The 23245-nt window shown below is 38.5% G+C and overlaps 1 protein-coding gene across 1 annotated transcript in view; it reads right to left on the bottom strand.

The window, feature by feature from the left end:
- Nucleotides 1-15474: 15474 nt before the first annotated feature.
- The window catches only part of LOC125175174 (uncharacterized), a 59879-nt gene continuing 52108 nt past the window's right edge, over nucleotides 15475-23245 (bottom strand). Inside the window, exons 2-3 of the mRNA XM_047875521.1 lie at nucleotides 16156-16846; nucleotides 15475-15926 (exon numbers count right to left, since the gene is read on the bottom strand). Of these exons, the coding sequence (XP_047731477.1) occupies nucleotides 15612-15926; nucleotides 16156-16389 (549 nt within the window). The 5' untranslated portion in view covers nucleotides 16390-16846 and the 3' untranslated portion in view covers nucleotides 15475-15611. The remainder of the gene's footprint in view (nucleotides 15927-16155; nucleotides 16847-23245) is intronic.

Raw genomic sequence — 23245 nt, 5'->3', positions numbered from 1 at the left:
TTAGCATTACTATAACCCCTATACATATATATATATATATATATATATATATATATATATATATAACTATGATCCCAACTCAATGAGAAATTTGAAGAGTTGATTTTTTTCCTCCTTAGATATTTAGGAAAGTTCACCAGTGAAACCATCTGGGCTTGAAAATATTTTTTGAAAGTGTTTAACTATGAATTAGATTTTTTTCAATAGGCAAAGGAAGGCTCATGTTATCTCTGTTTTTCACTTAGTTTTCATATTCGTGTCTTAAAAAGAATTTATTTCATCTAAGTTGTAAATTATGTGAATAAAGTTGTTCATAATATTTCCTTTTTTATAAGTTTTAGTTGTTTAGTTATTTATTTATTTATTTAGAGGGGGGAGGGGCAGAGAGAAAGAGAGAGAGAGAGAGAGAGAGAGAATCCCAAGCAGGCCCCTCACTGTCAGTGAAGAGACTGATGTGGGGCTCAAACTCACAAACTGTGACATCATAACCTGAACTGAAACCAAGAGTTGGATGCTCAACAGACTGAGCCACCCGGGTGCCCCATAATATCTCCTTATAATCCTTTGATATTTGGTTTGTTAGTGATATTTCTTCTTGATCCCACAATTGTGATTCCACAAATTATTCCTTATCATTTATGATCATTACTTTGACCATTTGTGCCTTATTTTCTTGGTCAATTGCACTAGAGGTTTATCAATTTTATTGTTTGTTTTTCTTTTTTTTAAATATAAAATTGATTGTCAAATTGGTTTCCATACAACACCCAGTGCTCATCCCAACAGGTGCCCTCCTCAATACCCATCACCCACTTTCCCCTCCCTCCCACCCCCCCATCAACCTTCAGTTTATTCTCTTTTTTTTTTAATTTTTTTTAATGTTTATTTATTTTTGGCAGAGAGAGAGACAGAGCATGAGCAGAGGAGGGGCAGAGAGAGAGGGAGGCACAGAATCTAAAGCAGGCTCCAGGCTCTGAGCTGCCAGAACAGAGCCCGATGTGGGGCTTGAACTCACAGACCGCGAGATCATGACCTGAGCCAAAGTCGGAAGCTCAACCAACTGAGCCACCCACATGCCCCTATTCTCAGTTTTTAAGAGTCTCTTATGGTTTGGCTCCCTCCCTCTCTAACTTTTCTTTTTTTTCTTCCCCTGCCCCATGGTCTTCTGTTAAGTTTCTCAGGATATTGTTTGTTTTTCTAAAGAACCAGATTTTAGTTACACTAATTTTTATGTTTTCAGTTTCATCGACCTCTGCTTTTCTGCTTATATTGAGTATATTTTGCTCTTTTTTAATTAGTCAACTTCATACAAATGAGTATTGACCATAGGTATTCCTAAATATTAAATTATTGATTTGAGAACTTTCTTTTCTCATATAAATTTTTAATGCTATCACTTTTCTCTACAGCACTGCTTTAGCTGTATCACATAAATTTGCAGTGGTTATATTTCCATTTTTATCCAGTTCAAAATCATTTCTATTTGTCTTGAGATTTCCTCTTTAATCTATTGTTTACTAATGTTTTGTTTAATTTTCTAATATCTAAGAGTTGTACAGATTTGATTGTTACTGCTTTCTAGTTTAATTTTGTTATGGTCAGAGAACATACTTTCAATAATTCCAGCTCCTTGAAATTTAATGAGGTTTGCTTTACGACTCACAATATGGACTTGGTGAATGTTCCATCCATGCTTGAAAAGAATGTGTAGTCGACAATAAATTTCATATAATAAAAAAAAAGAAAAAAGAAAAGAAAAGAATGTGTATTATACTGTTGTAACCTGGAGTGTTATGTAAATGTCAATTAAATAAAGTTGGCTAATGGTGTTGTTCAAGTCTATGCTTTTAGGTTTTGTATGCTTGTTTTTTTCACACACTTTCTTTTCTCCTCCCATAACATGAATATTCTCCCAAAGCTCCTCTGTGTGTGTCTCTCTGTCTCTATCTCTCTTTCTCTCTCTCATTGTTTAGAATGGATAATTTTTATTCCTTTAATTTCATGTTCACTAACTCTACTGACTTCTTCCTTTCTCATCTACATTCTATTAAGCCCCTCTGGTGATTTTTTTTAATTTCCATTATTGTATATTTCTGCTTTAAAATTTTTCTCTGATTTTTTTATTAGTTTCTATGTCTTTGCTTCTAAATATCTATTCCTTTCAAGAGTGTTTTGCCTTACTTCGTGGAGCATGATTATAATGGCTGCTTCAGAGATTATTCTGATAATTTCAACACTTTGATCATCTTGTGGTTGGTGTCTGTTGTTTTCCTTTACCCTCAATAGTTGTTCAGATTTTCCTACTTCTTTGTATGCTGAGTAGTTTGGGGTTGTATCCTGGACATTTTGAATACTATATTATGAAACTCTGGATTCTATTTAAATCTTCTGCACACCATGCCATTTCACTTAATCCACATGAAACTCCTTTGAGGTATTATTATCCACATTTTACAAATAAGAAAAAAGCTATGAGCAAAGAGAATAAATGACTTTTCAATGGTCATAAAGCCCATAAGTGACAGATCAGTGATTCAAACTATGAGAACTTGACTCTAAAGTCAGTAACTATTTTGAACACAACAGACCATATCTCAAGGCAGACCTTATGTAGCCCTCACCAACACTTTATTCATGTGTGGCTTAGTCCTAGGCTTACCGTCAACCTCTCTTTCCCTTGTTTCCTCCAGCATATGCATACCTCGAAACCTGGCCTGTCCACATCAGTTGAGGTGGACATCCTTCGCCATACTTCCACCACTCAGGGCTTCACAACCATACCCAGCACTTTCTTCCACATACCATTAGCCTTCACCTCTAAGGATTAGCCTACCCCCCTCCCACCATTACCAGCCCTGCTATTAAAGATCCTTTGTATCTTTAGGTCTTACCAATTAAGAATAGGATATAGTGAACTGGGAGCAAATAGCCAGTTAGAAGGGAATAATAACATGTAGCAATAAAGAAGTTACAGCACCTTAAATATAATGTCTTTCATTCTTCAATACTATTTCTCTTGACTTAAATATCTGTATATGTATAAACTTTTTATGTCATTAACAAAAAGCTATGATTCTTTCCCCTACCCCCAAAGTCCAAAAAAGATGTAACAGCTTAAAATGAAATGATTAATAGAATTCCCAATCCTAATAATTTGGTTGTTTCAAAAACTAATACCTGTATAATATAAGTCAGTTTGGAATATTTCTTAGAATAATTATGAAAAAAATAAAATGTGAAACAAATAATCCAGAAGCAAAATCGTTTTTAAACTGTTTCATATGGATCATAGACTCTAGATGAACTCTGAGATTTTTAAAGGTATAAATGCTCTACTATTCAAGTGCCATGGTCTCCTATCTTATTGTATGTATATTATATGCTACAATAGTTCTCAGATTTTTGTGTACATAAGAATCACATCTGGGGAGTGGGGCAGAGAATGATGTTAAAAATACTGGCTCCTGAGGCCTAGCCTCAAGAATTTTTGAGGATGGATCCCAGGCAAAAATATTTTGAAGGGGCTTCTCCAATGATTCTGATGGCCACAAAGTTTAAGAAACACTGATATATATTTGGCTTTCAGGACTGAAAGATACAGGAATAGGTAGACACTAAAAATTTTTCAGGTAACTAGTCTTGATAACATCTCTACTCCAAAATTAGCTCATAATGACCTTCGTGCTGATGTCTTTCTTAATATTATACTACTTAAATATATCTTTGGAGAAAAGTCTAATATTGGCTCCCCAGTATAAAAATGTGCTTTGGGGGTTTTTTGTGGTTTTTTGCACATAGCAAATAAAGGTGTAATTATGACTTAAAGAGTCTGGCCCTCTCTGATATAGATAAATGTACTACTCCATTCTATTTATTCATTTATTTATTTGCTGTGTAATTTACAACTTTTCTTGTCAATTTATTTTCTGATGTGTGGGTGTTTATATATATATATATATATATATTTGAATTTATATATATATATTTGAATTTATATATATATATATATACATATATTTGAATATACACGGCATTTTAAAAGCTTGGCAGCTAGACAATTAAAAAGTTTTTCTTTACATGTAGCCTTTTGGCGTTTTACGTATCATCTGCTAAACCTCAACAAGCAAGTAACAACAAATAAAATGATGTTGAAATCACTGGAAAAATGCTAAAATATGTCATGAGCATTTGCTTCAAAAACATCTTTAATAGCTCTGTTAATACTTGTCAATCACCATGTGTTCTTGATCTTGCTTATTTAAATATAATTTCTAGTTCCTTGTTGAAGTCTTTTTCTAGTACCATTAGTATCTTCTACATAACTGCACATTTTCCATATTAAAATCAAAATTGCTTTCCATTTGATTTGTCTTCATATCCCTTCAGTTGCTAAAGTTACTACTACAATTCACAAAATATTCAAATTCCAAACTTTCCTGTCATTTGTTGAATCAAAACACTCACCTGAATGCTTTCTGGGTAATTTTATTGTATGTTTATTTCTGCAAGACAAACCATTTCAGAATGCCTAACAATAAATTACCACCTGTCTAAAGAAGTCGTGCTGTTTGAAGGGTTCTTCTAAGCTTAACTCCTTAAAGTAAAATGTAACAGGTTCATTTAACATTTCTTCAGAAAGAAGGGCTTATACAATGCAAAACTAAGCTGTTTTTATGGTGCATGTCATATTAGGATCTCAAGACATGTTACAATGAATTTTCTGAAAGCAATGGTAGTCATCCAAAACCAGAAATGAAACCTAGCATATAAAGAGAATTAAACCGGAAGAAGGAAGACAGAGTATCAAGCTTCAGAATAATGCCTTTCAGAACAATGCTTCCTAACACAGTATTAGGTGCCTTCAGTCAGTTCCGGGTCATAGGTTAAAGAACTTGTGGATGGGGCGCCTGGGTGGCGCAGTCGGTTAAGAGTCCGACTTCAGCCAGGTCTCGGTCTCGCAGTCTGGGAGTTCGAGCCCCGCGTCGGGCTCTGGGCTGATGGCTCAGAGCCTGGAGTCTGTTTCCGATTCTGTGTCTCCCTCTCTCTCTGCCCCTCCCCCATTCATGCTCTGTCTCTCTGTGTCCCAAAAATAAATAAACGTTGAAAAAAAAATTTAAAAAAAAAAAAAAAAGAACTTGTGGAGCCCATAGAAAATGTCCAGTTCTCAACCCCATGGATTGTCCTCACTCCAAGGAGATGAAATAAAAGCTACAAGTTTGTTTTCAAATTCTGCCTAGTGTCAAGGAAAGTAACCCCAGCTGTAGAAATGGTCACATGATTTCTATGCCCTGGCAGCATTAGAAGGTATTGAAACTGAGGTGCTGTGATCAAGGCAATGCTTTTAATCCTGCACGTGAAGTTGTCTAATCTCAATAAATTATCAGATACTAACCAGTGAATGGCAAGAAGGCTTAAATGACATTGACATTCATATGATCCTACTCCTAGGGCTCTGCCTCAATTCTCCTAGGTAAAGGAACCCACGGCCCCATTCATGGAAGGGCCCAGGTAAGGAGATAAAAATATTGCTTTCATTCTGTGTTCTCAGTTCTTTAGGTCTAGTATTTTCCATTCTAATGGAACTACCAAAGATTCCCTATCCTGATAATCAGGCATAAGGTACACATAGTTGAAATAAATGCATCATCATTTAGCTACTCCTGATTCTTTAACAGAAGGCTAAATTATTAAACAAAAGAAAATTACTGAAGCATAGGGGATCAGTTAAAATAATATAATTGTGGAAAATGAATGATGGAGGACCACCGTTATCCTCTCCTTTGCCAGTGCAGATTCAGTTGGCCCGATTAACATTCCATAAGGAAAAGAACTGCCATGTTCAATCCTAACTGGGCTTTTACAGTCTCCTTTGGATGGACGGAAGCAAGCTGATAGTAACAAATATATTTTGAAGAAGAAAATTTATTGTTTATGATCTCTCTTTCCCACTCCAAATCCTAAACAGACAAAGGCTATGGCTTTGGGGGAAGTGATCACTGGTGTGATATTGCTTCCTCATACAAATCAGTTGCAGTTCATTTGTGAATAAAACAGATGCGGGCAGAGACTATGAAGTTACCTGGGCCAGCTGGTATATATTTTAGCAAAATGATTTCCCTGGGTTTTCATGCAAAGTCCTAAAATAGGTAATTTTTAAAACCATTTAAATGTGTCTCTTCTGGCAGACAGGTCAAAGCTGCTGACATTTGATTTGCTGAATACTGTTCTCAGCTGAACTTGAGTCTGCCTTGAAGGAAACTGCAGTCATTATTTATATTTCACCTGTGAGAGCTAAATAAATATTTACTAACAAAGAATGTTGATACATACTTCAGATATAGATTTCCCTACGATTTTCCTGTCTACTTTCAATTTGGTGGGTAAGATGTTTCTGAGCCTCTAGTCATAATGGAAAATTTTACTCAGGCAGAGAAAAATTAGATTTAGCTATGCACATTCTATACTATATCAAAGGAGCCATTGCCAAAGGTCCATGGTTATTCAGAATATCCCCTTCTACTGGCATCGACAGGACAAAGTGAAGATTCCTTTTATTTTTTTTTTTAATTGTTGACAGCTCTTCATGCTAAATTACTTCAATCAGCTAATGCCCCCATTCACCTCTTTGTCCTATTTATATTGTTTGTAACTTTCTTCAAAGACAAGTATCATGACACCTCTTACATGCAATTAGAACCATCTTTTCCAAATTTCCACAAAAATATCTCCTCCCTTTGAATATGCTTCTTCCAGAAAATATTTCCTGCATACCAGAATAGGCTTGTCACTTTGGAGAACTTCAGAGGTACTTGAATTAGCATTGCTCTAAATACAGATTGGATTTTCCAAGACAGTCACAAGCTCTCCCACTGCACACACTACACTGTGATATTGACACTCCCTGCCCTGGGGCAGGAAAGGGTCCACATTTCTTCCCCTTGGGTTTGGGTGGCCTGTGACTACAGCAGAATTGACACTATGTGCTTTCTGAGATAAGATCATAAAACCTAGCTTCTACCAGGTTTTCTAGGAAGCTCACTCTTGGAACACAGCCACCATGCTGTGAATGGTTTATAGTCGATGAAAAGGCCCCATGTGGAAAGGACCTGCGTCCCCTTGCACACAGCATGACTGAGCAACCAGATGACAGTCAGTACTAACTTGTCAATTATGTGAATGTGCCATCTTGAATGAAACCTTCAGTCAAAAATAGAGCTGTCCCAGCTATGCTGCATGGAATACAGATGAGCCTTCCCTGCCAAACCCCAACCAAACTGCAGATCCATGAGCTAAATGAATGGTTGTCATTGTTTTAGGCTACTAAGTTTTCAGGGAGACCGTTAGGCAGCACTTACCCAAAATGAATAAAGCACTATAGTAACTGCGATATATTTGTGTATTTGTGCCTGTATGTATGTGTATGTGTGTGCACACATGCACGTTTCAAAGCAGAGTACTGAGGCTGTTCAACAAGGGAATATATTGCTTCTTAATCACTGAATATAGCAGTTCTGAATCTACCTTTATAAAATCAGCCTAATGCTGATCCCATGCCTCATCCCACTTAACTGATGAAAACTTCGTATTCAGTCCTCCTCCTATGTGACATGATCTGAAAGATGTCTTCAGTGTCAAAGCACTTCCAAAGCCAGAAGAGAATGAAACAAAATGTTTCCGTGAATGGTACATTTCATTTTACTTGTACAGGAATTCTGTTCTTCACTGAATTGTTGACTCATTTACTTGACATTTACTGAGAAGTTATTATGTGCTTATTGTACTTGGCCCTGTGCTAGCACTGGACATAAAAGATGAATTGGACTCCTTCACAATCAGCTGCTAAGAAACTCGCCCTGTAGTCACATAATAAGTTGGTTCTGTCAATGGATATAATCGCTGTCCTACCACAAAGAATCTCATTGGGTATGGTAATCCCACTATCTCTCAGCCTTGCTCAGGATATTTAGAGAGGCCGGAAGCCCCTATACATAGGGTCAGACTCCTCAGGTGCCTCATACAGTCTTCCCGTTTGAGACCTTACGACCTCTTCCCACACAAATCAGTATTTCAGAAAAGTGTCCAGCCTACCTGATGATGACAGATGCACATCTGTTGTACTTGCACTCCATGTGTCAAGTTCTAGCCTAGGTTCCCTAAATGTGTCATCACCTTCCTTGATTCTCACCGAAGCCCTATGTGGTAGCTGTAACTCCTCCTACTTCTCAGATGAGCAAACCGGGACACAAAGAAAGTAATTTGTTTGAGGCACGAAGTTATGAAGTAGTAAAGCCAAGAATTGAACCCAGACACTGTCTGCAGAAATATTCTTAAGTGCCAGGATGTACGGCTCTGTTGCCCTAAGAACAGATAAGCATTTAGAAGTTTCTAGCAAATTTATTATGTTCAACTTTTGTGTTTAATTTTTGACTAAGGTAGAATGTGAGACCATAAGTCAGATCAGGACTTTCTACATTTTTTATAGTGTGTGTTTTCACATAAGGGTTTCTTTGCAGCTGTTCCTTTAATTCTATCCACAATTCTTACAAAAATATATTATTTGTAAGCAAGTGGTAAAAAAAAAAAAAAAAAAAAGGCAATCATCTACCCCCAGATACATAGTGGAAAGCAGTGAACCAAACAGCATATTCTTAAAGATCATTACTGAATCTGAGCTGATGCCCATGCACATCTCTGTTCCTATACTTTTTCCTTTTGGAGTTCACTAACTTGGGCAATGTTATCTGCTTAGAGAAGATCAAGAATTTGCAATGGCTCCCTTTCAACTATGAATCAAAGCCAAGTACAAAATACAAATATCGAGTTCAACTGACCCCAGCTTATTTCTCACTACTCCCCACATCATATAACCTAATATTGCCACATCTGTACCTTTCTTCATGATATTCTTCATCGGAATCATCTGATTTCAGTCCTTCAATGCTGTCCACCATTTTCCCTTGGAGGGGATCTCCCCCCAGAACACTAGATGGCCAACACCCCACAGGCCTTTCTGCTGTTCAGATAAAAGTCCTACCCCCACTCTTTATTCTTTCCCTTATGATTGTCTCTGCACCATCTCTGCGTGTATTCGGCACGTAACTTTCTATCTCTGTCTTCTGTTCCTGACCCTTCTCTTGAACTGGTACCCTTGGGCACAAGGACTCATCCATAAGGGCTGCAGCATTTCTGTCAACTTTCTATTGTATCTGGTTACTCTTGTGCTCTGGCTGTGTCCAGTCTCCAGGACTCCATCCAGTAAAACAACTTTAACCTGTTTGACCATGGGATTGGACAAACCTAGACCATATTTTTCCTTCAAGTTTCAGCTCAAAATTTACCTACTCAGGGAAGGCATCTCCTACATTCCATTTTGCAAAAATCTTTCCTTTACAAGACATTCTATTTGTGCCCACTTACACTGTTACTCTTTGGAGCTCCTTCGAATACTTTTGATATTGTCCAGTAGTCACTATGTGAGTGCCATATTTTCTCGGAACAGTCTGTAAATTATTTGATAGCACAGAGAGGTTCTTCTACGTTTTATGTGTGCTTTCTTTGTTTCACTTTCTTTTAGGCACAGATATTCCACACATGCTTAGTGAACACAACAAAATAAAATTCCAGATCACAGAAAACTAGAATTCTTTGACCCTTTACATAGTAAATCTTGGTGTAATATTTACATGTAGGTAGGGCAAATGGAAAGGGGAGGACATTAAGATGCAGGGAGGGAGGGTTACCCAATGACAATCTCTCCAAAATTCTTTTTTTGTTTGTTTATTTTTTTTTTTTAATTTTTTTTTTCAACGTTTAGTTTTTATTTTTGGGACAGAGAGAGACAGAGCATGAACGGGGGAGGGGCAGAGAGAGAGGGAGACACAGAATCGGAAACAGGCTCCAGGCTCTGAGCCATCAGCCCAGAGCCCGACGCGGGGCTCGAACTCACGGACCGCGAGATCGTGACCTGGCTGAAGTCGGAGGCTTAACCGACTGCGCCACCCAGGCGCCCCTGTTTGTTTATTTTTGAGAGAGAGAGAGTGCAAGCAAGGGAGGGGCAGAGAGAGAGGAGGACAGAGAATCCAAAGCAGACTCTGCGCAACAGCAGTGAGCCCAATGCCGGGTTTGACCTCATGAACCATGCGATCATGACCTGATGTGAAGTCGGACACTTAACTAACTGAACCACCCATAGTGACGCATTAGGATATCTCCTATCATTCAGAAGGATTTAAGCAGAAAAAGTTAAAAGCCACTACTACTCTATTACAGTCATTGAATAAAATGCCTTTATAATGAAGTTTTCTTAGAAAATTCTAATAAGTTAAAAAAAGATGTTGCATTAAACCACGACAGTTTAGGACCAAATGAGTGTCTGTTCAGCCTTACAAATCAAGAATAAAATGGCCAACTAATATTGATTTCACAGGTTGTAACAATAAAGGGGCTTTGGCTTGTCAGGTTCCAGGGTAAACATTTTCTCTAGAGGCACTCAAATTGGGAATCAACAAATATTAAATCTTTTTGCCCCAACATGATGCTCCCAGAAATAAATTCAATTCTCTTCAAAATAAAAATTGACATGAGTGCTTACCCTGGCATAGCACTTAGTCAAGTTAATGTTTTCTTTTGTTTTCTAAGAATTCAATAGGCATTACAATGTCAAAAGCTTTCTACTACAAAATAGCCACTAAGTTTTTTCAGAGGCATAACCTCATGAAATTCTCAAAACCACCTTAGCATCCTCTTTTTTTAGACGAGGAGATCAAAGATTAATCAATAAATGGTCAAAGTTGCACAACAGCACATGACAAAACTTGGATTCAGTATTTAAGTGTTTTAACTTTTAAGTCCAAGCCCAGACAGATACTTCCCAAGTACTTATTATATAATTACATAACACATTGAATTAGACACAGAACTTTGCTTCATAATTTTCACCTTAAAATAAAACCAAATTTTAAATTAGGATGAATGGTAGCTCTTGAAAAAGGATCATGGGATGATTAGTTTCTATTTCATCAATTATCTTCAATATACATAAATTTTAGTCAGAGATTTTTATTGAGCATCACAGACCAAGTAGGAGTCTGGGTACTACATGCTGATTGAAATGTATTCTTTTGTTTTAGTTTTCCACTCTTTGTAATTCCGCTTTTTTCCATGTAAAGAGACAGATATTTAGGGGATATCTCTCATGGTAGTTATAAAAACTCCCAGTTACCGCTTCATCCCTTTCTGTGAATGGATCTACTATCCTGCTCACCAGAAGGGCTACCATTGTAATGATCCAGCACTGTGTACTTTCACAGGCATCCTAGAATCAAATGGTAATTATAACTGGGAAAGAAGTCAAGTTCACATTAGAAATCATTTGTAATAAAATTTCAGAATTTCGAATTCATCTAAAATTATGGAACTTGCGTAAAAGTTATTTTAATCTGTTTTGAGGTTTCCCATTCCTGTAGCCTGTTTAAACTTCTTATTAAAATCGCCTTTCTGGCCTTTCACCAATTTTGCAGGACTGACTCAAATCCACAAGGTGGGGAAGAAGGGAGGGAAACAAGGATGATACTCAAAGACTTCCTCTAGCATTAGGAATCAGGGTCATAACCGTGTGTCTGAGATAGTTCCTCACGAAGGTTCCATGATGGGAGCAGTGCTGCAATTCTTTCTAGCCCAGGAAATCCGCACACCTCCATTTTCCCACATACAATGGCTGTCCTTGCATCTTGAGTTTGAAAAAAAATGAAGAACATTCCTTGACCACGCAGTCCAGTGGCTCAAATCTACTAGTTTTGCTGTTCTTTTATTTTGTCTTGAAGAGGCCTTGTCAAATAAGAATGAAAAGAATGTTCTGAAACGTGAGAAAATTCAAATTTCTTATTTAAAGCCTGGAGTTCATTAGCAGAAATATAGTCACTTATTTCAAGGGTCACTGGGTTACACAGAAGAGCTTCTCTGCTACCCGAGTCCCAAACCATTCACCTGAAAACAGTTTAGAAACACTCATGTCCATTAGCTTTCTACGGGGCCTAATTCATCTTTGCTGTACTTTGTCTTGTGACCCTGTCAAGTCGAGGGCCCTGCTTTATGTGATATTCCTTTTTCTCTTAATCACTTTTCAGTTAAGTAATTGTCTTGGTTTAATTGGTTGTAATGACTAAAACTGTGTTTATATTACACTGCAATTTTATTTTATCAATGACACGTAGGTTAACTATTTTATTATTTACTGTCCAGTACAAAAATTTTACCTGGAAGAAACAATCTTTTTAACTGGACTTTTTTTTTAATTGAACTATATTTATTATAAACGCATTAAAGCTGAAATATAAATTTTGGCAAATATGAGAAATTGCATGTTTTTGACATTGCAGAGTTAGACTGGAAACAAAGAGATTTTTATAAGATTGTAAGTAATACTGAGAGGTAGAATGTAATGACTGTGGGTTTCAGAGACTAACAAATCTGGGTTTGAATTCTGCATCTGGACTTACCAGGACATTTCTGAACTTAAATGGTTTCATTTGGGTTTTTTGGTTTGGGGGATTTTTTGTTTTGGGGGGAGTTTTTTGTTTGTTTGTTTTGTTGTTTTGTTTTTTGTTTTTGTTTTTGGTTTTGGTTTTTTTTTTGAGAGAGAGCGAGCATATAAGGGAAAGGGGCAGGGGGAGAGAGAGAGAGAGAGAGAGAGAGAGAGAGAGAATTCCAAGAAGGTTCCATGCTTTGTGCAGAGCCCGATGAGGGGCTTGATCTCACAACCCTAGGATCATGACCTGAGCTGAAATCAAGAGTTGGACGCTCAACAGAGCCACCAGGCACCCCTAAATGGTCTAATTTGTAAAATTAAAATATTAATATCAACCCCATGCAGACTACTTGAAGATCACAGAAGATAGATACAATGTACAATATTGAATCTAATGTTAGCTATTGTTTGTTTTAGCTTTGCCACTAACCAGCTATGCTACCTTGAGAGAACGACTTAATTTCTTTGTTTCAGGTTCCTCTGATAATAAGGACTAGATAATTTCAACGTTTTCCGTTAAAGCTCGGTTAATAAGTAAACCCTCTCTAAGGGTTCTCTGTAATTTTACATTAACCAGATTTTTTTTTCATGTTAACATTTTCCAGGTGAGTAAAGATGACATTAGCTGGAATTTGGACAGTAGTGTGAGGACAAGGTGACAAAAACAAAATGGTCAGCAAGAAGTGTTTCAGGATGGAACGTTGGGATAAGAACCAGAGCAAAAACAATCACATTTAGAAGATAAAACCACAGATGAGTGATTAAATAATCTGTTTAAAGAATTTGTATTATGATTCCCTATCAGCTTTAATGAGTGTTCTTAGAAAAATCACTGGAAAAGTTTAATCAGCTTGCCTAATCTCAGCTTACTCAACTTGCAGCACTGAGGGTACCTGCCACCTACCTAGTTCTGGGAGTTCCCATGAGAAAGACAGGGAGCTAAATACATTAAATGTGGTCATCTTTATACTTGTCAAGTACTGACGTTTACAACACATTTACAGTATCTGTTTATCTGCCGGGGGGGGAAACAACTTTTTTTAAATGAGACCCATGCTTTATCTCTCATCAATAGTAGTAGGTTTTATTTTTAATTTGTTTTTACTTTGACACAGCCATAATACTTTTCTAAATATATTTTGAAAAAACAACTTTATTAAGACAGAAACCATATTTAATAATTCAGACTCTGAAGATAGCAACACAAAGTCTGAAACCTGAGAACATATCCTTTTTTCTTTTCAAATGCAGCTTAGGAGTATTGGACACCCTTTCCCCTGTTTGTGAGTGGGCGGTCAAGACACATGCGCAAAAGAGTTTCAGGACTAAGTGCTTATACAGATCTTCCCTTATCTGTAATATGAATCTTAAATTTGGAATAAGTAAGCTTTGTGTGAAAATCACCATTGTAAATGGGAGTGGGCATATGGCTAACCAGGTTGAAACTAATAGTTTTTCTATGATAGAACAGCTCATCCTAAAATATCTTATAATAAGAAACAATAACAATAACAAAGCCTTAATGACAACACTAATATCTACCTTCTTTTGAGCTTTTAATAATAGGCTCCATGACTCAGGACTTTACGTACACTATGCCTTGCCTGGGAACACATTTCTTATATAACACTGAGAAAATATGTGCATAAATACAGTTGGATAATTTGAAATTTCATGTAATACCTTGAGCCCATTTATAATGCTCAACTAGCTCTATTAAAATGCCATACTCTCTAAACAATCAACCACTCTTTAGACAACTAAAGGTATCAAAGCATGACTGACTTTAGAAAGCTGTCCCATTTTATTCCAAACATGGAGTATGACATTTCATAAAATTTCTCATTCTAACTTGAGATCCTCATCACATCGCAAGACTCCCTCCAGGGTGGTTTTTACCAATTACTCGCAAGGCAGCTTTTGGGATCTTTCGCCACTGCTCCTGCACCTCATTCTATTCCCTTCCCAACTTCATTCTTCCAACAGCACCAGGCCCGATTCCAGGCAAGAAAGAACAAAACAAACACATTGGTTATCTTCTCCAATTCTAGTGCAGTAACCATTGGGGTCAGTCCTAAAGGAGGAAGAAATTGTACAATTTTCTTCCAATGCAGATACTTTACACATGTATTTCTATTTGTACTTTTATTGATTATTCTTATATGAATCGGAAAAACCGGGACATGTAGGAAATAACAACAGGTCATTAAAGCTACAGGAAAACTCTCAAATTCACCTTAAACCTACTCTCTCAAAGGAGGGTGTAAAATTAATTTAAACTCTTAGTTTATGTCCTGGGAAGAGGAGTAACCTAGTATGCTGGGACAACAGGGAATGAAATAATCTTGAACTTTTTTCTAAGTACTTATTTTCTTTAGGGTTCTCAGAACTCGGGATTCTGTGAATCTGGCTAAAGAATAACAAGGAAAGGAGCCCATCACCTTATGTGACGAGGTTCTTAATACAGAACACTTGAGAAGTAAGGACCAGATATCTTACTAACAAGTGACAAAAAGAAAACCAGAGGATGGTTAGAGATGCAGGAGGTGGTAGCGCTACCTATGCGAGCAAAAGAGCAACGACCACTCCCTGAGACATTTCTAAATCAGGTAGGGAGTGTCAGAATTTCAATAAAGTCCTGAGGATGAGGAATGCAACATGAATCTCTTAGCCAAAGGTAAAAGACAATGAGAGGAGCTGGACATGAGGAGTCTCCACTTGGCGGTTGATTCTGGAGACACATCAAAATGATGAGATGGTATGGCTTCCATCCTCAGAGAAGGCAGTGAGAATTAAGCTAACCGAAGACATGAGCGACACCCGCATGAATTTTGGGAACCGCTGCTCTGTAGTGAATTCCACTTCAGCCTAATGGGAGGAAGTAGGAAGCAATCCCACTACTGGGTAAAGTGTTAAAATCTTCAAAGTTACTTTGCTTTTACCACTTCCTCAGGCTTAAGGATCTCAGCAAAAAAGCAGAGCAAAAACGTTCATCTTTGATAAACAAGAATCGACCAACAGGAACAACAACACGGGGAAAATTACAAAATGAAACACAGGGAGAAGCCATATCGGCATCAACTTGCTACAGGCTTTCATGAGGTTGCACTCTGTTTCTGCCCAGACCCCTCAGCAGGGCAGGTCTTAGAGCCTTAGCATCACCTCCTGCCCCAGCCTGCTTGGTGTCCTCTCTTCTGGGGGCCTTCTGCTTCCTAGACCTCAAGAAGGTCTGGCAGACGCAGCTTAGGAAGCGACCAAAGCAGCGTGGTGGTGATGCCAAGGATGTCACTGCCGGAGAAGACGGCCCCGGCTCCTGGGACACTGAGAGCTCACAGGGCTGTATCTGACACTCCTGATGCATCGCACATGTGCCCTTATCCTGCTGACTCTGTAACCTGTCCTGCAAGTAGAAGAGAGAAGTTAAAGCCTTCAACGCCAACACACATACGCAGAAAGGACATCACCCTCTGAGCCAGTTCTTTCATGCTTTATCTGGGCCCAGGGATCCCAGTTTGTTCCCCTAGCTCTTCATCCCCCACCTCCTTCCATTCCAGATGAAGGGCTGTCATTATTTTTCCTAGGAAAACACGGCAAGCCCAGACTTTCGCCACCCCACGCCTCATCCCTACCTCACTGGGAAGGTCAGGATCATCTTCCTGAGCACTGAATACAGCCGGCTTTGTGTCTACCACCTCATCTGCACTTTGTGGTGGCACAAAAGGTGTTGGAAGGATGGGGGCATGGTGGGTCTCCACCTTCTCCTTCCTCCTGCTCTTCCTCATTCTCTTTGTCCTTACAGCCTTCTTAAGACGTCTATGCATTTTCGGAAGTGGATCTAACTTTCTACCCTGGACTGGAGGCATGACAGGGTCTTGTAAAATTTCACCCACATGACTCTCAGATGTCCCCTCCAATGGCTCTGATGATGATTCCAAGTTTCTCTTCAGAGGGTCATTCTCCCATAGGTGGAAGCTGCCGTCTGTATCTTGAGTATCTGGTGATATGTTCAAGTCATCAGCGACATGTTTTGGGATGGAGATTGGAGATTCCCAGCTTCTTTCATTGAGGGTTTTTTTTTTACTTACTACGTTGACCCAAGCCAGCTTTTCAGGAACAAAAAGCTCACAAAAAAAGGACCAAGAGTCAAATGCAAAAGGAAGTAGTTAGTACCTGTCTCTTTCCAATAATTTATCCTCAACTATCACAGACACAACAGCCATATTGATCTCAGACTTTCCCTCTGGATTTAACTAAGGAATTCAATGGCTTTCAGAGATAGTCCTCAGTTTCTTCTTCTTGGCCTAGGAGATCACAGATTTCCTAAAAGGAGAGAGAAAATCATTAAAATAATTGCTCCATGGACAGTGGAGCCCCTCCTAGTCACACAAAATCTACGGTTTAATAAGACTCTGCCAAGCCTAGCATGAATTCCTCTACAGAAACAGTATTTAGCAACTTAACCAAATTTCCAAAGCAGTATTTTTAAAAGTAAGAAAATTCTCCGTGTATATCAGAATCACCAGGGGTGCTCTTTGAAAAAGCAGATTTCTGGGATGTATCCCAGACCTAACATCAGAACTTCTAACGCTTCCTTGCAGGAATTTGCATTTTTTCCCCAGGAACCTGCACTCTAAAATCTGAAAACTACTACTTTAGAAGGACACTTGATCCAAAATTTTATGGGACCACGGAGGTAACTATTCTTAAAAGCAGCCCACTTTCCCCTATAGGTTTTCCCTAGTCATCTCACCCCATAATCATCTCTCTCCTTTGAATTCATTTAATTATCATCACTTATTCTGGTATGTTATCCTTTACTACCTTCTGTCATAATTTAACTTCTAATCCTTGTAATAACTATATCTTCTAACCAGATTATAAGCTTCTCAAAGGCAGAGACTCAGACTTGTTAGTTTTCTACAGTGGCTTGCCAGGATTAGTGCTTCATAAATTGAATAAGTGAAGTAAATATGAATAGGTTTATATCCCAGCGTACAAAGATTGATACGAGGCTGCTCTGTAGGAAGAATGATAGAGCGACAGAACACTAAAAATGACATAGGCCTTGGGGACAACCTAATCCAATTCCCCAAACTTACAGATGGGGAACCTCAAGTAAAATAATGACCCTGCCTAAAGTTGAGGGTGACAGACTTTTTCCATAAAGGGCCACACAGTAAACATTTTATTTAGGCTCTATGGTCTAATGGTCCTATCATGAATATTCATTGCTGCATGGTAGCACAAAAGAATAAGTGGACAAATAATCATGGCTGTGCTCCAATAAAACTTTATTTACAAAAATAGGTGGTAGGTCAGATTTAGCAGCAAGCTATATATAGTATGCCAAGCCCTGGCTAAAGTCATATAATGAGTTAGCAGTATAGCTAGGATTAGAAATCAAGTCACTTAATTCCTAGCAAGTGCTCTTTCCACAGAGGAGTAGAAAACTATAGAACGAGAAAGAGCTTTTTCAATTAAAAGAGGGGCTTGAAACGAGGAAGAGATCAAAATATGTCTGGGTATGTTGTACTTCTAAGATGGTTTCTGATGACCCTTAGTCATTTACACAAACAACTGGGAGCTGAATTCTGAAACTGGCCAATTTCAAGTAGACCCATCAACTGGTAAGGGTATGGAGTAGACTGAATATTTTCTACACACCTGCCTATGAAAGCATACAATTTGGTCCCTTTTTGACTGAGGAGAAAATCCTATAGATAGGTAATGGAAAATACTTCCATGATTCATTTCTTGAAATTATTGTGGCCTTGTGAATACAGTTCCACAGTGCACAGTCCAATGACTAAAAGTTTCAAGTAATTACCAGAGGAAAATGGGGGCAGAGATAGGATAGGTTATCTAAGAAGTTAAAACCTCACTTCCTAATCCAAGATGCTCTTTAATAATGAAAGTGACCCTAGTATTAAAGATTAAGTAACCAAAGCCCTGAGGTTATTTCATATTCTGGGCTTTCTGAGAACTGTGAGGTCCATCCAGAACTCTCTGTTCTATTTTTTACTTCCACCCCTAAGGTGTTCCTCATGTCATTACTTCGCCTTCACAAAGTAGATGATTAACAAATATTTGTTGACTGACGGATTAATAGATGAATGAGTAAATAAATGAATGAAAGAACCAAATGCTATTAGAAAGTTCCTTGGTTTGTGGTTGTAAAAATAAACCAGAATTGGCACATTCTGCAAGAGGAAGTCTAATACTTTTTTAAGTTACCCCTCAGTGCAACTAATAGTGCCTTCACATAGTAAATGTCAATAAAAGTTTCACAAATGAATTAAAGCATTTGATGTAAGCCATTTAAATTACATGTCAAAGTACAAAATCATATTGCTTGTCACAAAAAAAAAATGGTATCCAAGTACAGAATTTATTTACCAATACACTAGCATGGAATTTTTTGTAATTAGCTTCAGTTCCATACTGTTAGGAGAGATTGGTAAAATCTTTGAGAGAAGAAAGCTGCTGTTAAGAAATGAGAGAACTCGGGCACAGGTTTAATTTGCACCTTCTCTCAGAAACAACTATGCAGGCAGCATCTGCAGAAGCAGCAGCCCTAGATGCCCCCGAAGAGGTGGGGCTAGGACTATAGAAGAGAAGTCACCGAGACAAATTCAAGCTTCTAAAAGCCAACCTGGCTTCTTCACTGCCTTGGCAACGGCCATGGGTCGGGTGTTCATCATGCCTCAACTGTATTTTGACAAGGCTCTACTCCCTCTGACCCACCCTCCACAAAGGAGCTAGAATGATCTTTCTAAAACAAACCTAACCTGTCATGCTCCTACTTAAAGCTGTGCTCCCTAGTCCCCCAGCAAGATGCTGGCCCTTGGTATCTGACTCCCTGTCTTCTGTCTCGCTTCACGTCTACCACTCACCGACCACTTGCCATTTCTTGGAGGCATCAGACTTTCTCAAACACTCCTCCTTTTGCCTACAATGCCCCTTCCCCTCTTCACTACCTGGCCTAGCTATAAGTATTACCTCTTCTTAGAAGACTTAGCTGACTTCCTCAAGCAGAAAGAAAACACATTTAATTCCATTTAGGTAACATTCTATACTTACAAAAATTATCCCATCAAACTGTAGGCTGTCTAGATATCTATGTCCTTCACTAGACTCCGTGCTCCCTGAATGCAGAAACTCTCGCTTCTCACATGATTTCTAGTGTCTCTGTGGTGCCTGGCCCCTGGAAGGTGGTCAGTGGTTGTGGACTTCACAATGCAGTTGTTTGGTCTGCCCCCCAGAGCAGGGGTTCTAGAGGCCAATTCACCCCCTTCCATCTCTGAATGAACAAGCAATTGGAGTTTGGGAGACAAAAATTAAGAAGCTATAGCCAGGGCTCAGAATTAATAAATCCAGTTACCAATTCAAAGCCTGTGACCAGAGTAGCAAGTTTCACTCAGGAAAGAAAGAGCTCCTCAGGCCATGATTAGCACCACCCAGCATAATTCTAGAAGCATTCGCCACCCACATCCCCATGAGAATTACAAGGAAAGCTAGAGGAGGAGGTCCTACTCAGATCCCTGGCTTCCTGCAAACACACTTTCCTCCAGACTATACCATACTTCTCTGTCTTGCTGGTAGACTCTCAGCACTCCTTGCCCATCACTACCCCTCCCCCACCCCTGCTCCATGAGGAGCCTCCCCAAACTCTAAGTGATGCCTGCATCCTAAGTTTTTACCCACAGTCAGCATTCTCGTTCCCATAGAACATACACCCAGCTCCAGGCCTTGACACTTTCTTTTAGTGTCCCTACCTGGGAACCTGCCCCGAGGGCTAGATGTGCTCATAGGCAGGGATGTTTTTCAACCCACAGAAGTCAATTGCCTGACAAGAGGTAAGAGATTTATACCACATCAATCTCACTGCATCTGGGGCCCATGATCCCCTGGATTTCCCACATCAGAAATTATTGGGTATATAATACAAGTGAATTCACATGTTTCACTCTGAGTCCCTCTGTCTTCATAAACCTGTTGCATTTCAGCTTTCTTTGTGATTGATTTTTTCCCCCATTTTCACATATTACTTGAAGCAAAGCTGAGAGTATTAAAGCCCTTGGATGAATTTGCTGCCTAAGCAGAGATGAAGCCAACTTAGAAGTCCTAAAACAACAAACTCTTGGCCACTGAACTTCTGGATAGTCCTGCAGAAGAGACTAGAGAAAAATCTCACTAATCATCATTGACAGTGAACTGACTGGCCCTCTTTAAAAATGGGAAAGAAATGATTGGCACGAACTAACTTTGCGTCTCAGTGACTCTCTGGAGAATTAAAAACGGAAGCTTCAGACAACAATTTTCTTTGAAGATGACCTTTCATATTAAATGAATAGCTGAAGAGCTAGTCTCAAAGGGAAAGAAAATGAATAATCTGTGAGGGCAAGTGCTCACTCCTGAGTATACAATAACAAAGAGACTAAAATATGATGGTAAACATTGCAGAATGGTGCATGACCAATTAAGTGTATTTTCATTTTCATGGTAACATTTATTGAGAGCCTACTATGAATCCAACAATGGGAAACCTGCTCTTTGATTAAAAACAAAACAAAACAAAACAAACAAAAAATGATCAACAGAATTTAAATCAGGTGTTTTCTCACATTAACAGACATGAGAATTACATGAAGCATGAAGGGCCTTTAAAACACAGATTGTTGGGGTCCACTCCCGATGTTTTTGCTTTAGTATGTCTGGATGAGCACATTAGAGTATACATTTCTTTTTTTCTTAATTTTAATTCAAGTTAGTTAACATACAGTGTAGTATTGGTTTCAGGAGTAGAACCCAGTGATTCATTACTTACATATAATATCCAGTGCTCATCCCAACAAGTGCCCTCCTTAATGCCCATCACCCATTTAGCCCATCCGCCCACCCACCTCCCCTCCATCAACCCTCCATTTGTTCTCTGTATTTAAGAGTCTCTTATGGTTTTCCTCCTTCTCTGTTTTTATCTTATTTTTCCTTCCCTTCCCCTATGTTCATCTGTTGTGTTTCTTAAATTCCACATAGGAGTGAAATCATATGGTATTTGTCTTTCTCTAACTGACTTATTTTGCTTAAGATAATACACTCTAGTTCCATCCACGTTGTTGCAAATGAGAAGATTTCATTCTTTTTCATCGCCAAGTACTATTCCATAGAGTGTGTGTGTGTGTGTGTGTGTGTGTGTGTGTGTACCACATACCACATATATATACGTTTCTGACAAGGTCCTGGGTAGTGCTGCTGGTTTGGAGAACTGCACTTTGAGATCCACTGAAAGATGAGACACACACACATTCTTGGAACAGATTAAAAAGTGGGGGAGGTGCATTCCTAACCACATGCAAGCCGATAAAGATGTATACGTTCTGAAATGATTATCTGCTGAGCTGATTCCTCCAGCCATGCTGCCATCCCACCTACACTTTGAGCTTTGGGAATGATATGGCCAGAAAGCAGTGTGCTTGCAATGTGGATACTGTTGACACTGGGTTTGCCAATGGGTTTCTTCTCCAGGGGCACCTCTGTCCCCTGACAATTTCCTTCAGTCTCATCCTCAGACCAGTTACAAACTTCAGAACATGAATGTCATGGACACTAACTATTAAAAAGCTAGGAATGTTATTATATAAAGTAGCCATGAAGCAGTTTCATTTTTCTCAAGAAAATATGTGACTATTATCCCCACATTAAGTTCTTGCTCTTTTCTAAAATTTCATCATCTCGTTTTAAGACTTTACCCCTCTGGGCTGAAAGTCAGTGCAGAAAAGAGCTGTGGTAACCTTTGATTTAGTCTAATAAAACAATAACAACACACTCAGTGGGTGGTTAAATCTGATAATATTTTGAGCTGAATTTTCTGTAGTAATTCAATTAAAAATCCCATGGCCAGCCAACAGAAAGCATACAGATCACCAAAGTTTTATAGTATTACATGCTTGGTCTTAAAATAGCCTATATTAATTTGGTGTCTTTATTTATTAAGCTAAATAGTTCAAGTAGAGTTTCTCCTAAATATAATTTAGGATAACCATTTATATCTGTACTGTTTAAAAACTTCAGCTGGCTCACATCATTATGGTGCTTAGAATCCCAATTAAAGTGGGAGAAACACTAATCAGAGAGTATATTACAGAAGCTGTATTAATATGACCGCAACAGTATCACTGTTTATTAAAGTTTCTGGGGAATCAACTCATGCTGGCTCCTCTATGTCCTTCTTCAATCAGCAAGGCCACAGGAAAAGTAATATTGCCACTCAAAGCAAGTTGAAGCCATTCAGAATCACTAAATCGTTTGGTCACATCTATTCCTGCCAGGGTTCCTAGCCAAAGAGTCAATGGTCCTGGGCTCAAGAGACCCATGGCCCATGCCTTCTCTAATGAAAGCCTTGGAACATTCCAGAAAACTTTAGCACTTCCTTTTTTAACCATGAATTGCACATAACTCTTCCAAATTCTTAGTCTATAATTTCTCATAAAACTCTTTGAGACCTTCTGGTGAAGATATATGGCAAGAGTTATTGGAGTTTAAATTGTTATCCTTCAATGTTATATGCACTGGATCATAACTCTATGGCTGTGGTTCCCTCATAAAACTAAACCACGAAGCCATTCTTTTCATTTCAAGCTTAACAGCACACAGGCCCATGGGTGAAGCAATATCAACACTCGAGTAATTTCTCAAAACCAAATCTCTTCTGCAAAAACA

Source organism: Prionailurus viverrinus, chromosome C2 (assembly GCF_022837055.1).
Source record: "Prionailurus viverrinus isolate Anna chromosome C2, UM_Priviv_1.0, whole genome shotgun sequence".
Classification (NCBI taxonomy): Eukaryota; Metazoa; Chordata; class Mammalia; order Carnivora; family Felidae; genus Prionailurus; species Prionailurus viverrinus.
This window is presented reverse-complemented; position numbering and strand designations above follow the sequence as displayed.